This window comes from Pseudophryne corroboree, chromosome 4 (genome assembly GCF_028390025.1).
Source record: "Pseudophryne corroboree isolate aPseCor3 chromosome 4, aPseCor3.hap2, whole genome shotgun sequence".
Lineage (NCBI taxonomy): Eukaryota > Metazoa > Chordata > Amphibia > Anura > Myobatrachidae > Pseudophryne > Pseudophryne corroboree.
The window spans coordinates 871,855,186-871,872,019 of record NC_086447.1 but is presented as its reverse complement, the minus strand read 5'-3'; the positions used below and the strand labels follow the sequence as shown (position 1 = coordinate 871,872,019).

The 16,834-nt window shown below is 50.3% G+C and overlaps 1 protein-coding gene across 1 annotated transcript in view; it reads left to right on the top strand.

The window, feature by feature from the left end:
* GTPBP2 (GTP binding protein 2) overlaps positions 1-16,834 on the top strand; it is a 41,629-nt gene that overhangs the window by 11,630 nt on the left and 13,165 nt on the right. The window contains exons 7-11 of the mRNA XM_063918793.1: positions 7,364-7,583; positions 7,688-7,823; positions 9,306-9,364; positions 9,814-9,985; positions 10,062-10,226. Of these exons, the coding sequence (XP_063774863.1) occupies positions 7,364-7,583; positions 7,688-7,823; positions 9,306-9,364; positions 9,814-9,985; positions 10,062-10,226 (752 nt within the window). The remainder of the gene's footprint in view (positions 1-7,363; positions 7,584-7,687; positions 7,824-9,305; positions 9,365-9,813; positions 9,986-10,061; positions 10,227-16,834) is intronic.

The window sequence follows — 16,834 nt, the reverse complement described above, 5'->3', positions numbered from 1 at the left end:
AGTAGATAATGGCCCCGGGAAGGGGGGGTGGGGGGTGGATGGCGCATCATTCTTCATCTACATCGTACACAGGAAGGGTAAAAATGAGCAACGTTGTTTACTATATCACTTGGTGCAGTGGTGGTCAACGCGTGGCTCTTTCTTTATTCAAATGTGGCTCCCAACACTCAGTCACATGACCACAAGAGAGCTGTAAACCGCTGCACTGCAGCCAGACATGCAGCAGCACTACGTAGACTGAGGACTGAGGGAGCCAAATACACATGGAGGAGCTGGCTGGAGTGACACAGGCGGGTGCTGGCTGGAGTGACACAGGAGGGTGCTGGCTGGAGTGACACATGGGGGAACTGAAGTGTATTATGTGAATCTGGCTTTTCAACATATTTTATGCGGATCTGGCTTTTCTCTAACGTCCTAAGTGGATGCTGGGGACTCCGTCAGGACCATGGGGAATAGCGGCTCCGCAGGAGACAGGGCACAAAAAGTAAGCTTTTAGGATCACATGGTGTGTACTGGCTCCTCCCCCTATGACCCTCCTCCAAGCCTCAGTTAGGTTTTTGTGCCCGTCCGAGCAGGGTGCAATCTAGGTGGCTCTCCTAAAGAGCTGCTTAGAAAAAGTTTTTTTAGGTTTTTTATTTTCAGTGAGTCCTGCTGGCAACAGGCTCACTGCATCGAGGGACTTAGGAGAGAGAATTTCAACTCACTTGCGTGCAGGATGGATTGGATTCTTAGGCTACTGGACACCATTAGCTCCAGAGGGAGTCGGAACACAGGTCTCACCCTGGGGTTCGTCCCGGAGCCGCGCCGCCGACCCCCCTTACAGATGCTGAAGATTGAAGGTCCGGAAACAGGCGGCAGAAGGCTCTTCAGTCTTCATGAAGGTAGCGCACAGCACTGCAGCTGTGCGCCATTGTTGTCACACACTTCACACCAGACGGTCACGGAGGGTGCAGGGCGCTGCTGGGGGCGCCCTGGGCAGCAATTTATAATACCTTTTATGGCAAAAGAATACATCACATATAGCCATTAAGGCTATATGTATGTATTTAACCCATGCCAAATGTCTAAAACTCCGGGAGAAAAGCCCGCCGGAATAGGGGGCAGGGCTTATTCTCCTCAGCACACAGCGCCATTTTCCTGCTCAGCTCCGCTGTGAGGAAGGCTCCCAGGACTCTCCCCTGCACTGCACTACAGAAACAGGGTAAAACAGAGAGGGGGGGCATAGTTTGGCGATATTTTTATATATTTAAGCGGCTATAAGGAACAACACTTATATAGGGTTGTTCCCATATATATTATAGCGCTTGGGTGTGTGCTGGCAAACTCTCCCTCTGTCTCCCCAAAGGGCTAGTGGGGTCCTGTCTTCGATAAGAGCATTCCCTGTGTGTCTGCTGTGTGTCGGTACGTGTGTGTCGACATGTATGAGGACGATGTTGGCGTGGAGGCAGAGCAATTGCCGATAATGGTGATGTCACCCCCCAGGGAGTCGACACCGGAATGGATGGCTTTGTTTATGGAATTACGTGATAATGTCAGCACATTACAAAAATCAGTTGACGACATGAGACGGCCGGCAAACCAGTTAGTACCTGCCCAGGCGTCTCAGACACCGTCAGGGGCTGTAAAGCGCCCTTTACCTCAGTCGGTCGACACAGACCCAGACACAGACACTGAATCTAGTGTCGACGGTGATGAAACAAACGTATTTTCAAGTAGGGCCACACGTTATATGATCACGGCAATGAAGGAGGCTTTGCATATCTCTGATACTACAAGTACCACAAAAAGGGGTATTATGTGGGGGGTGAAAAAACTACCTGTAGTTTTTCCTGAATCAGAGGAATTAAATGATGTATGTGATGAAGCGTGGGTTAACCCAGATAGAAAAATGCTAATTTCAAAAAAGTTATTAGCATTATACCCTTTCCCGCCAGAGGTTAGGGCGCGCTGGGAAACACCCCCTAGGGTGGATAAGGCGCTCACACGCTTATCAAAACAAGTGGCGTTACCGTCTCCTGATACGGCCGCCCTCAAGGATCCAGCTGATAGGAGGCTGGAAACTACCCTGAAAAGTATATACACTCATACTGGTGTTATACTGCGACCAGCCATCGCCTCAGCCTGGATGTGCAGTGCTGGGGTCGTCTGGTTGGATTCCCTGACTGAAAATATTGATACCCTGGATAGGGACAGTATTTTATTGACTATAGAGCAATTAAAGGATGCCTTCCTTTATATGCGAGATGCGCAGAGAGATATTTGCACTCTGGCATCGAGAGTAAATGCGATGTCCATATCTGCCAGAAGGAGTTTATGGACGCGACAGTGGTCAGGTGATGCGGATTCCAAACGACATATGGAAGTATTGCCGTATAAAGGGGAGGAATTATTTGGCGTCGGTCTATCGGATCTGGTGGCTACTGCAACTGCCGGAAAATCCACTTTTTTACCTCAGACCCCCTCCCAACAGAAAAAGACACCGTCTTTTCAGCCGCAGTCCTTTCGTTCCTATAAGAACAAGCGGACAAAAGGACAGTCATATCTGCCTCGGGGCAGAGGAAGGGGTAAGAGAGGGCAGCAAGCAGCCCCTGCCCAGGAACAGAAGCCCTCCCAGGGTTCTGCAAAGCCCTCAGCATGACGCTGGGGCCTTACAAGCGGACTCAGGAACGGTGGGGGGTCGACTCAAGAATTTCAGCGCACAGTGGGCTTGCTCACAGGTGGACCCCTGGATTCTACAGGTAGTATCTCAGGGTTACAGGTTGGAATTCGAGAAGTCTCCCCCTCGCCGGTTCCTAAAGTCTGCTTTGCCAACGTCTCCCTCGGACAGGGCGACGGTATTGGAAGCCATTCACAAGCTGTTTGCTCAGCAGGTGATAGTCAAGGTACCCCTCCTACAACAGGGAAAGGGGTATTACTCCACGCTATTTGTGGTACCGAAGCCGGACGGCTCGGTAAGACCTATTCTAAATCTCAAATCTTTGAACCTGTACATACAAAAATTCAAGTTCAAGATGGAGTCACTCAGAGCCGTGATAGCGAATCTGGAAGAAGGGGACTTTATGGTGTCCCTGGACATAAAGGACGCTTACCTGCATGTCCCAATTTGCCCTTCACATCAAGGGTACCTCAGGTTCGTGGTGCAAAACTGTCATTATCAGTTTCAGACGCTGCCGTTTGGATTGTCCACGGCACCTCGGGTCTTTACCAAGGTAATGGCCGAAATGATGATCCTTCTACGAAGAAGAGGCGTATTAATTATCCCTTACTTGGACGATCTCCTGATAAGGGCAAGATCCAGAGAACAGCTGGAAGACGGAGTAGCACTAACCAAACTAGTGCTGCAACAACACGGGTGGATTCTGAATTTTCCAAAATCTCAGTTGACCCCGACGACACATCTGCTGTTCCTGGGAATGATTCTGGACACGGTTCAGAAAAAGGTGTTTCTTCCGGAGGAGAAAGCCAGGGAGTTATCCGAACTTGTCAGGAACCTCCTAAAACCAGGGTCAGTGTCTGTGCATCAATGCACAAGAGTCCTGGGAAAGATGGTGGCTTCTTACGAAGCGATTCCATTCGGCAGATTCCACGCACGAACTTTTCAGTGGGATCTGCTGGACAAATGGTCCGGATCGCATCTGCAGATGCATCAGCGGATAACCTTATCGCCACGGACAAGGGTGTCTCTTCTGTGGTGGTTGCAGAGTGCTCATCTGTTAGAGGGCCGCAGATTCGGCATACAGGACTGGGTCCTGGTGACCACGGATGCCAGTCTGAGAGGCTGGGGAGCGGTCACACAAGGAAGAAACTTCCAGGGAGTATGGTCAAGCCTGGAGATGTCTCTTCACATAAATATACTGGAGCTAAGAGCGATTTACAATGCTCTAAGTCTGGCAAAACCCCTGCTTCAGGGTCAGCCGGTGTTGATCCAGTCGGACAACATCACGGCAGTCGCCCACGTAAACAGACAGGGCGGCACAAGAAGCAGGACAGCAATGGCAGAAGCTGCAAGGATTCTTCGCTGGGCGGAAGATCATGTGATAGCACTGTCAGCAGTGTTCATTCCGGGAGTGGACAACTGGGAAGCAGACTTCCTCAGCAGACACGATCTACACCCGGGAGAGTGGGGACTTCATCCAGAAGTCTTCCACATGATTGTGAACCGTTGGGAAAAACCAATGGTGGATATGATGGCGTCCCGCCTCAACAAAAAACTGGACAGGTATTGCGCCAGGTCAAGAGATCCTCAGGCAATAGCTGTGGACGCTCTGGTAACACCGTGGGTGTTCCAGTCAGTGTATGTGTTCCCTCCTCTGCCTCTCATACCAAAAGTACTGAGAATTATACGGCAAAAGGGAGTAAGAACGATACTAGTGGCTCCGGATTGGCCAAGAAGAACTTGGTACCCGGAACTTCAAGAGATGCTCACGGAGGATCCGTGGCCTCTACCTCTAAGACGGGACCTGCTTCAGCAGGGACCGTGTCTATTCCAAGATTTACCGCGGCTGCGTTTGACGGCATGGCGGTTGAACGCCGAATTCTAAAGGAAAAAGGCATTCCGGAAGAGGTCATTCCTACACTGGTAAAGGCCAGGAAGGAGGTGACTGCACAACATTATCACCGCATTTGGAGGAAATATGTTGCGTGGTGTGAGGCCAGGAAGGCCCCCACGGAGGAATTTCAACTGGGTCGATTCCTACATTTCCTGCAAACAGGATTGTCTATGGGCCTCAAATTGGGGTCCATTAAGGTTCAAATTTCGGCCCTGTCGATTTTCTTCCAGAAAAAATTGGCTTCAGTTCCTGAAGTCCAGACTTTTGTAAAAGGAGTACTACATATACAGCCCCCGGTTGTGCCCCCAGTGGCACCGTGGGATCTTAATGTAGTCTTGGATTTTCTCAAATCCCATTGGTTTGAGCCGCTCAAATCGGTGGAGATGAAGTATCTTACATGGAAAGTAACCATGCTACTGGCCCTGGCTTCAGCCAGGAGAGTATCAGAATTGGCGGCTTTATCATATAAGAGCCCATATCTGATTTTCCATACGGACAGGGCAGAACTGCGGACGCGTCCTCATTTTCTGCCTAAGGTGGTGTCAGCGTTTCACCTGAACCAGCCTATTGTGGTGCCTGCGGCTACTAACGAGTTGGAGGATTCCAAGTTGTTGGACGTGGTCCGGGCATTGAAAATATATATTTCAAGAACGGCTGGAGTCAGAAAGTCTGACTCACTGCTTATATTGTATGCACCCAATAAGATGGGTGCTCCTGCTTCTAAGCAGACGATTGCTCGTTGGATTTGTAGCACAATTCAACTTGCACATTCTGTGGCAGGCTTGCCACAACCTAAATCTGTCAAGGCCCATTCCACAAGGAAAGTGGGCTCATCCTGGGCGGCTGCCCGGGGAGTCTCGGCATTACAACTCTGCCGAGCTGCTACTTGGTCAGGGGCAAACACGTTTGCAAAATTCTACAAATTTGATACCCTGGCTGAGGAGGACCTTGAGTTCTCTCATTCGGTGCTGCAGAGTCATCCGCACTCTCCCGCCCGTTTGGGAGCTTTGGTATAATCCCCATGGTCCTGACGGAGTCCCCAGCATCCACTTAGGACGTTAGAGAAAATAAGAATTTACTTACCGATAATTCTATTTCTCGTAGTCCGTAGTGGATGCTGGGCGCCCATCCCAAGTGCGGATTGTCTGCAATACTTGTACATAGTTATTGTTACAAAAAAATCGGGTTGTTCTTGTTGTGAGCCGTCTGTTCAGAGGCTCCTAATTTTGTCATACTGTTAACTGGGTTCAGATCACAAGTTATACGGTGTGATTGGTGTGGCTGGTATGAGTCTTACCCGGGGTTCAATATCCTTCCTTATTGTGTACGCTCGTCCGGGCACAGTACCTAACTGAGGCTTGGAGGAGGGTCATAGGGGGAGGAGCCAGTACACACCATGTGATCCTAAAAGCTTACTTTTTGTGCCCTGTCTCCTGCGGAGCCGCTATTCCCCATGGTCCTGACGGAGTCCCCAGCATCCACTACGGACTACGAGAAATAGAATTATCGGTAAGTAAATTCTTATTTTTCCATTATTTGATGTAGAAGTGGCTTTTTCATTGTATTTTATACCAGGGGCGTGGCCCAGCAGGCACAAGATCACACCCCATTTTTGCTAGTGCGCCTTCATCTCCCAAGTCTGCTCTTTGATATACCGAACAAGATTCCTTGGCTCTTTGTCTCTGACTGGTTGGCCACCCCTGACTAGTGTGTACAGGCCTTTAGAAACGTTGTGCAAACCATTACTAAGATGAAATGAATAATAGGAACTTATTCATGTTCTCACAGGGATAGGACATAAAAGACCAGCACAATAGTTTCATGTTACCGGCTTAGAAACACTGTCCCTACGTACACATACAAGGACTCGGACACTGGTCCCACGTCTAAAAGGATAGCTCTTGTTTCTTTCAATGAGACCTGTGGCTAGTCCTGAAATAATATAATTTGGTGATAAACGAATCCGAGGATAAGGCGTTACGTGACAAGGCCGATTATTTTTGTAAGGAGCCACAAAACTGCCCACTGCTGGACCCTCAGAATTATGCGTCGTACAAAACACAGTCTCCCATAAAACAGAACAAGCATAGGCGAGGATGTGAGACAGGATAGAGCTGATCTGCTCCTCAGAGCTTAGTCTAGAGCAGGGCTGGCCAAACCAGTCCTCGAGATCTACCAACAGTTCACATTTTCCAGGCCACCTAGCTGGTGCACAGGTGTAGTCATTACTAAATAAGATGTGCTGCATTCATTCCTAACTGACAATTCTACAGATCTCCAGGAGGCCTGGAAAACATGTACTGCTGGTAGATCTCGAGGACCGGTTTGGCCAGCCCTGGTCTATAGGGAGAGAGCAATATTGAGCCAGTAGGAGTTAGAGGGACTGGAGTCTGTAGACATGCAGCGTCAGGCCGTGGTTATCCGGACCCCACATTATTTAAGGATGGAGATACTCCCTGTGGTATAGGTAATAGGGAACCTATGCAATCTCTGGTTTGGTTTTAGAAATGGGGCTTTAAATCTACAGCCTTAATCTCCAAGATTGTGCTGGTCCGACGGAGCTCGCACCTTATTACTTATTCCCCACAGTGTTTGCCCCCTGTGTGCCCTGCTATTAGTAGCCTCATTCTGAGGGGATTAGCCACGCATTTGGGCTGATCTGACACAGATCTAAATCCTGGGGATTGTATCCGTGTTAAGACCTCTCTGCATCTATAATGGTGTCAGGACCGAATCTCTGCTGTAATATTATCACCAATAGAATGGTAATTGTAATGTACAGATATGTAACGGATCCCTACATCTCTCTGCAGCAGGGACAACGCGGGAACACCTGGGACTGGCCATGGCTCTCAAGGTGCCTTTTTTTTTGGTGGTCAGTAAAGTCGACCTCTGCTCCCCACAGACAGTAGAAAGGACGCTCCGGCAGCTGGAACGTACACTAAAGCAGCCCGGGTGTAACAAAGTGCCTTTCATGGTGCGATCTGAGGATGACGCGGTCACTGCCGCCCAGCAGTTTGCTCAGTCACCAAAGTAAGTACCGAGCGGCCCCAGTCCCTGATTCTCCCACTGGCTCTGCGTCTCTCTGTTCTCCTGTAACTGCGTAATAATCCCCAGACTTTCTCTCTTTTCAACAGCATCACCCCGATCTTCGCCCTCTCCAGTGTGTCCGGAGACTCTCTGGACCTCCTGAAAGTTTTCCTGAATATTTTACCCCCTCTAACAAACAGTCGAGAGCAGGAAGAGCTGATGCAGCAGCTGCCTGAGTTCCAGGTTAGTGATCGGGCAGGCATGGTCCATTCAGTGCAGAATTCCAGGACAATGACTGATCGAGTGTGCGGTGACTAGTGCAGATGCAATGCTCCAGGTTAGTGACTGGATTGGACTGTGAGTGGGGGGATCTGATGCAGTGCTCCAGGTTAGTGACTGGATTGGACTGTGAGTGGGGGGATCTGATGCAGTGCTCCAGGTTAGTCATTGTATTGGACAGTGAGGTGGGGGTGGTGGATCTGATGCAGTACTCCAGGTTAGTCATTGTATTAGACAGCGAGGTGGGGGGGGGGGGGGGGGGGATCTGATGCAGTGCTCCAGGTTAGTGACTGGATTGGACTGTGAGTGGGGGGATCTGATGCAGTACTCCAGGTTAGTCATTGTATTAGACAGCGAGGTGTGGGGGTGGGAGGGGGGATCTGATGCAGTACTCCAGGTTAGTCATTGTATTAGACAGCGAGGTGTGGGGGTGGGAGGGGGGATCTGATGCAGCGCTCCAGGTTAGTGACTGGATTGGACTGTGAGTGGGGGGATCTGATGCAGTGCTCCAGGTTAGTGACTGGATTGCACTGTGAGAGGGGGGTGGGGATCCGATGCAGTGTCCAGGTTAGTTATTGGACTGTGAGTGGGGTGTTTCGGATGCAGTGCTCCAAGTTAGTCATTGTATTGGACAGTGAGGGGGGGGGGGGGGATCTGATGCAGTGCTCCAGGTTAGTGACTGGATTGCACTTTGAGAGGGGGGTGGGGATCCGATGCAGTGTCCAGGTTAGTGATTGGACTGTGAGTGGGGTGTTTCGGATGCAGTGCTCCAAGTTAGTCATTGTATTGGACAGTGGTGCAGTGCTCCAGGTTAGTGACTGGATTGAACTGTGAGTGGGAAGATCTGATGCAGTGCTCCAGGTTAGTGATTGGATTAGACAATAAGATGGGGGAGCACTGATGCAGTGTCCAGGTTAGTGATTAGATTAGACAATAAGATGGGGGGAGATCTGATGCAGTACTCCAGGTTAGTGATTGGATTGGACAATGGGGCGGGGGGGATCTGATGCAGTGCTCCAGGTTAGTGATTGGACTGTGAGTGGGGTGTTTCAGGTACAGAGTTCCTGAACAGTGATTGGACAATAAGTGTGCATGTGTGTGTTTAGGTGGGGGTTGGGGGAATTTCCAGTGGAGTTACAGGCTATTATTTGGACTGTTAGTGGGAGGGGGAGTTACAGATTAGTGATTGCAGTGGGGTTACAGGTCCAGGTTAGTGATTGGATGTAGAGGGGGGTTCAGAGTAGATCTGCTCCTTTGTTCCAGGTTAGTGATAGGACTATGACTTTGAAGTAAGATTTCCTGTATGACAGGGACATAGTTTCCAGCACTGGGTAACTTTTAGAGTGATATTGCCCATAATAGCCCCCTGACCCCAGAACGACCGTTACTCGTATTTTATCCCATTGACAATTTCTCCAGCTCAGGGCAATGTTGTTCTCTCGGCAGGTTGATGAGATTTATACAGTTCCTGAAGTGGGGACAGTGGTGGGAGGAACGCTGTACAGGTAAGCGACACTCATAGGACAGTAAGTGTCAGAAACTAGTGTCTATGAAAGAAGTGTAGAATGATGGGTATTCTGTTCAGAAGGCTCCTTACTGCCTGTGTCATATAGACCGGGCTCAGCTTCTGGATTTTTGGGCTTCATTAGGTGATTATATACTGGCTGGACCTCACGTGTGTAATGGGTGAGTGTGTATAGCAGTATCACATGGCAGAGGAGCTGGTGGTGGGCGGCAGTGCTTAGAGGATTATCAGCAGCTTTTGTGGCTTGCGCAGTCCGCAGCGCAGTGTTGCACAGCAGAGTGGCGTGTAGTGTGTACAGGAATATCGCCTGGCAGAGTGGTGTGGGGGATAGTGTGCAGCGTAGCATAGTATCGCACAGAAGGGAGATTCAGCAGTTATTTTATGTTGTTATATTATGAAATAGTGACTGGTGTGTTTAACCCTTTCCAGCGGGGTGTGTAAGGAGGGTGAGCGCCTCGTGGTTGGCCCCACAGATGTGGGGAGTTTTCTACCCCTCAAAGTGTGCAGTATCCAGCGCAACCGCTCCGCGTGCCGGGTGCTACGTGCTGGACAAGCCGCTACACTTGCACTTGGGGACTTTGACCGCTCCCTGCTCAGAAAGGTAAGTGCATGCTGAGGTGAGTCTACACTCCATAGAGATGGTGTCAGATTGGTGAGTGTCCTGCATCTCTTCTCAGGGCATGGTACTGGTCAGTCCGGAGATGCTCCCAACCGTATGCTGGATGTTTGAAGCTGAGATCGTACTTCTATTTCACGCCACTTCCTGCAGGCGCGGGGTACAGGTGACGGTGCACGTGGGGAATGTCAGACAGACAGCCGTCCTGGAACACATACATGGCAAGGTGAGACAGGGAGACATACTCCTCGTATTCTTCCTCCGTATCATACTTCCTTCTTCACATCTAAGCCCTCCCTGTATCTCTACTGTCTCCTCTATTTCTTCTCCTTATCTAAGCCCCACGTGTTTTCTCATCATCTCCTGTAGTGATTCCTCCTCCAATTTTCTTTTTCTCTTACGTCCTAGTGGATACCGGGGTCTTGTACTTCAGTACCATGGGGTATAGATCGGGTCCACTGGAACCTGGCACTTTAAAACCTTTTAGTGTATGTGTGTGCTGGCTCCTCTCCCCCCTATGCCCCTCCTACCAGACTCTGTTTAGAAAAATGTGCCTAAGGAGCCGGGTGCACTTCTCTGGAGCTCCAGAGATTTTTTTTCTTTATTGTTATTTTAGTTTATTATTTTCAGTTATCTCTGTTTGGCAACCAGACTATCTGCTTCATGGGACTTAGAGAGGGGGACTAAACCAATCTCCTGAGGGTTAATGGTTTGTAATCCCAGCTGACAGGACACTGAGCTCCTGAGGTACTGATCACACATCGTTAGTATGTGTGCCCACGCCAGCAGCTAGCCGCCACCCTCTAACAGATGGCGAAGTTGCAAGGTGCGGTGAGTGTTAGACCGGGGTCCCGGTTAGCGGGACCCCGGTGCAGTTTGTCGGCAAGTCATGTGGCGGTCACGGGGTCAGAGCTGCGGTGCCCGCCGCGGACATACTGGCTCAGGGCTGTTGCCCCGCAGTGCTCACGGTCTTAAAAGGCTTTGTGTGGACTGTAACAACACATGCTTTACTGTTTTGTATGTGGCCAGTATAATCTGTATTGGGGACTGTGCGCCATTACAAGGGGTGGGGCTTCCCGGAGCGGGAACAGTGGCGGGTAGGCACCATTTCCTGCTGCTACGAATCTTAATGGCTGCATGCACGCCGCTCCTCCAGGACCCACACTGCTACGGATTGTAAACTGGTACCAGGGGGTCATAGCAAAGGGGAGAGCACGCCAACGGTAGCTCCGCTGCACTAGTATCAGGTCATACACCTAATTCAACACATTGTGATGCTGTGTTCTGTGTGCTGTTGTCTGCTCCTCAGTGTCACTCCACGGGCTCTCTAGGGTCTGTGTGGGGTGTTGGTCAGTGGGCTATTGGTGTATTACTTCTGAGTATGATGTCTGTTGACTTGACTATGTGTGCTGCTTGCAATTTTACCCCCTCTTCAGCGGGGTCACTCATGTGTGAGCAATGTTCCTTATCTCCACAGGGACACAGCTCACTGGCACCTGACTGGCTAGACAGCTTTAAAAGCATGATTCAAAATGTAAATTCGGAATTAGCTGCAGCTAAAAGAGAGAGACAGGTATTAAAACACTCTATTGATTGTATGGCTAAAGCAGCAGATGCCAAGAAGGCTACTCAGCCCCCTCTAGTGGTGTCACATAGAAGCTCACTGCCACAGGTGCTCCAGTCTGAAGCTGTTTCTGATCATCCTGAAGTGGATGAGGACAGTTCTCTGTCCCCTGGGGTGGAGGCTCTCATTTTTGCTGTAAGAGAGGTTCTCCACATACCGGATCAGAAGGCGAACCAGATGAGGAGTTATACTTTAATGTTAGACCCTGGCGTCTAAAGATTTAAACTCCCTGGCCAGGGAGGTTTGGTTAAACCCTGATAAAAATCTAAGTAATTTAAAAAAAAATTATCTACTTTTCCCCTCCTGGCTGAGGACAGGAAGGTATGGAAAAACACCCCCGTCAGTCGATACGTCTGTATCCAGACTGTCAATTTTTTTTGGTATTGCCGGTAGCAGGGGCTATATCCCTAAAAGAGCCAGCTGACCGTAAGATTGAGACCACGCTCAAGGCAATATATACGGCAGCAGGCACAGCACAACGCCCCACAATTGTTTGTGGGTGGATTTCCAGGGCAATAGTCAAGTGGTCTGATAACGTTATCGACAGTTTGGACAATTTGCCCCGAGATGAGGTCGTTATTCTGCTCTAACCTATACAGGATGCTGCAAATGTTATGAGCGAGGCTATTAAGGAGTTGTGTAAGATTAATGGCCGCACTACTGCTATGGCTGTTTCGGTGCGCAGAGCTCTGTGGTTGCGTCAGCGGTCAGCAGACGCTGATTCCAAAGAGGGTGTAGAAAATCTTCCCTTTACAGGTGATGCTTTGGTTGGAGACTAACTAAATAAATGGATTTCCCAAGCAGTGGCGGGTAAGTCTACCTATCTGCTGTCGGCTGCGCCACCTGCTAGACATTCTTACACAGGACGCTTCTTACAGTCCTTTCCGGTGGCAAGGTTCAGAGGCAGGAGCCGAGGGGTTTCCTCCACTCCCAGAGGATCTCGTGGTTAGTCCCGTAAACCTGCAGCTGCTGCCTCCCTGGACCAGACCACCGGATCCCTTGCCGCTAAGCCTTCAGCGTTGCGGTTGGCCCCAGCAGCAAGGCGAATTTCAGGTAGGTGTTCGCCTTCAACACTTCGCCCACGTGTGGGCGGCATCCTGCCGGGATCCTTGGGTGAGGGACCTCATTTCCCAAGGATACCGGCTGGAATTTCAAGCACTCCCTCCTCACAGATTTTTCAAGTTGGGCTTACCAGCTTTACCCGCAGCAAAAGTTTCCTTGTAAGAGGCTATTCAAAAGCTTTTGCAGACAGGGGTGGTGGTTCCTGTACCTCCTCCGTTATGCAACAGGGGTTTTTACTCCAGTCTTTTTGTCGTTCCCAAACCAGACGGTTCGGTGCGCCCCATCTGCGGGTGGTGGTGTCTGCTCTGGAGGAGGGGGAGTTCCTGGTGTCTCTGGATGTCAAGGATTCTTACCTACACATTCCCATGTGGCCTCCTCATCAGGCTTACCTCAGGTTCGCCATATTGGACGACCATTTCCAGTTTCAGGCCTTACCTTTTGGATTATCCACAGCTCCGAGGTCATGGCGGAGATGATGCTGCAACTGTGCATGATGGGAGTCAACATAGTCCCCTACTTGGACGATCGCCTCATAAAGGCTGTGTCCAGGGAGCATCTGCTGCACTGCATCGATCTGACTACTCGCCTTCTTACGGATCATGGGTGGATCCTAAATTTTTAGAAATCTCACCTGGAACCGACCCAATGTCTTCAGTTCCTGGGAATGATACTGGATACAGTGTCTCAAAAGGTGTTTCTTCCAATGGACAAGGCCTTGGCTATGGTCCGCTCTGTGCTCAGTCCTGGCAAGGTGTCCATACATCTTTGCATCTGCTTACTGGGCAAGATGGTGGCTGCTTACGAGGCAATCCAATACGGCAAATTCATTCCCGGCCATTTCAACTGGATCTACTGGACAAATGGTTGAGTTCTCACCTTCACATGCATCGGGAAGTGACCTTGTCTCCGAAAACCTGGATTTCTCTATTACGGTGGCTAAACGTGCCTCGCCTGGTAGAGGGCAGGAGTTTCAATTTCCACTTGTGGATTCTACAGACAACTGATGCCAGCCTCCGGGGTTGGGGGGCTGTGACCCAAGGGGGGTCCAGTTCCAGGGGATATGGTCGAGACAGGAATTGGCTCTGCCAATAAATATCCTGGAACTCGGGGCAATTTACAATGCCCTTCGGCAGGCTTCTTCTTTCCTGAAGGATCGGGCGATCCAGGTTCAGTTGGACAACGCCACAGCAGCGGCGTACATAAACCGACAAGGGGGAACAAGAAGTTTGCGGCTATGCGAGAGGTGTCAAGAATCCTCTTCTGGGCGGAGGCCAACGCAAGGGCCATTTCCGCCATATTCATTCCAGGCGTGGACAACTCGGAAGCGGACTTCCTCAGCAGACACGACCTCCATCCGGGGAAATGGGGCCTACATCCCCAGGTGTTTCAATGGATAATTCACCGGTGGGGCTGTCCACAGATAGATCTGATGGCTTCTCATCTCAACAAGCAGCTATGCCGTTACTGTTCCAGAACGAGGGATCCGCAGCCTGTAGCAGTGGACGAGCTGACGACGCTGTGGATGTACCAGTTTGTCTACCTGTTCCCTCCTCTGCCACTGATCCCAAGGGTGCTAAAAAGGCTAAGAAGGGAAGCGTTCAGGCAATTCTAATTGCCTGGACGGGCGTAGTACTCGGATCTCCTGACCATGTCTCTGGAGGATCCCTGGCCTTTGCCGCTCCAAGACGATCTTCTTCAGCAAGGCCCGTTCGTCTATCCAGACTTACAGTGGCTACGTTGGACGGCTTGGAGGTTGAGAGGGAGATTCTAGCAAGAAAGGGTCTTCCCTCCAGGGATATTTCCACCATGGTCCGTGTCAGGAAGATGGTGATGTCAAAGCATTATCATTGTATCTGGAAAAAGTGTATGTTTCCTGGTGTGAAAGTTGAAAGGTTTCTCCGGTGGAATTTAGAATTGGTCGTTTTCTACTTTTCATGCAAGCGGGGGTGGATATGGTCCTACGTTTAGACTCCATTAAAGTCCAGATTTCGGCACTCTCTATTTTCTTCCAAAAACAACTTGCCCTGTTGCCAGAAGTACAGACATTCCTAAAGGGAGTTCTTCATATACAACCGCCCTTTGTACCTCCCATGGCTCTGTGGGACCTAAATGTGGTTCTGTCCTTTCTCCAATCGGACTGGTTTGACCCCTTACATAGGGTGGAGTTGAAATTTCTCACCTGGAAGACGGTTATGTTATTGGCTTTGGCGTCTGCCAGGCGTGTCTCGGAATTAGGGGCCTTATCCTGTAAGAGCCCTTATTTGATTTTTCATGAAGACAGGGCGGAACCGAGGACTCAATTTTTGCCTAAAGTGGTGTCAGCTTTTCATGTGAATCAGCCTATTGTGGTTCCGGTGTTGTCTGACGCTACCGTTGGCCCTGAGACCTTGGATGTAGTCAGTGCTCTGAAGATTTATGTCAAAAGGACGGCCCGTGATCGGAAATCTGACTTGCTGTTTATCCTTGCCGTAGTCTATTTAGGCCCACTCGACAAGGTCGGTTGTGTCCCCCTGGGCGGCTGCCCGGGGTGTGTCGGCCCTACAGTTGTGCCGAGCTGCTACTTGGTCTGGTTCAGTCACCTTTTTGTGAAATTCTATAGGTTTGATACATTGGCCAAGGATGACCTTCAGTTTGGTCAGGTGCTTTTGCAGGGGTCTCAGCACTCTCCCACCCGTTTGGGACTTCCCCATGGTACTAAAGTACAAGACCCCAGTATCCACTAGGACGTAAGAGAAAATAGGATTTTAATACCTACCGGTAATTTATTTTCTCCTAGTCTGTAGTGGATACTGGGCGCCCGCCTCAGTGCTTCGTTCCTGCTTACCTGTGTAAGTATTTGCGTGGACCGATGTTGCGGTCCTATTATGTTGTTGAGATAGCCGTGCTATCCAGGTTTGGTTGGTGTTGCTATCCTCTTCTGGTTAGCGCCCTCCTTTTCGTTCAGGGTTGTGTGTTGGCTTGTTGCCACATCGCTGTTGTATTGTTCTCTCATTATGTTCGTCTCCTCTGGCACAGTTTTCCTAGACGGAGTCTGGTAGGAGGGGCATAGAGGGGAGGAGCCAACACACACACACTAAAAGTTTTAAAGTGCCAGGCTCCAGTGGACCTGATCTATACCCCATGGTACTAAAGTGCAAGCCCCCCAGTATCCACTACGGACTAGGAGAAAAGGAATTACCGGTAGGTATTAAATTCCTAAATTTCTCTGACCGTCCTAGTGGATGCTGGGAACTCCGAAAGGACCATGGGAAATAGCGGCTCCGCAGGAGACTGGGCACAAAAGTAAAAGCTTTAGGACTACCTGGTGTGCACTGGCTCCTCCCCCTATGACCCTCCTCCAAGCCTCAGTTAGATTTTTGTGCCCGGCCGAGAAGGGTGCACACTAGGGGCTCTCCTGAGCTTCTTAGTGAAAGTTTTAGTTTTAGTTTTCTTATTTTCAGTGAGACCTGCTGGCAACAGGCTCACTGCATCGAGGGACTAAGGGGAGAAGAAGCGAACTCACCTGCTTGCAGAGTGGATTGGGCTTCTTAGGCTACTGGACACCATTAGCTCCAGAGGGACCGAACACAGGCCCAGCCTCGGAGCTCGGTCCCAGAGCCGCGCCGCCGGCCCCCTTACAGAGCCAGAAACAAGAAGAGGTCCGGAAAAATCGGCGGCAGAAGACATCAGTCTTCAACAAGGTAGCGCACAGCACTGCAGCTGTGCGCCATTGTTACTCAGGCACACTTCACACTCCGGTCACTGAGGGTGCAGGGCGCTAGGGGGGGCGCCCTGAGCAGCAATGTAAAACACCTTGGCTGGCATAAATACACCACATATAACCCCCAGGGCTATATGGATGTATTTTAACCCCTGCCAGAACTTACAAAAAAGCGGGAGAAAGGCTCCGTCCCCTTCTCGGCGGCCTTATCTCCTCAGCACACAGGCGCCATTTTCCATCACAGCTCCGCTGGAAGGACGTCTCCCTGACTCTCCCCTGCAGTCCTGCACTACAGAAAAGGGTAAAAAAGAGAGGGGGGGCACTAATTTGGCGCAGTTTTGATACTTACAGCAGCTATAAAGGGAAAAGCACATTTTATAGTGGTATTCCTGTTTATATATAGCGCTCTGGTGTGTGCTGGCATACTCTCCCTCTGTCTCCCCAAAGG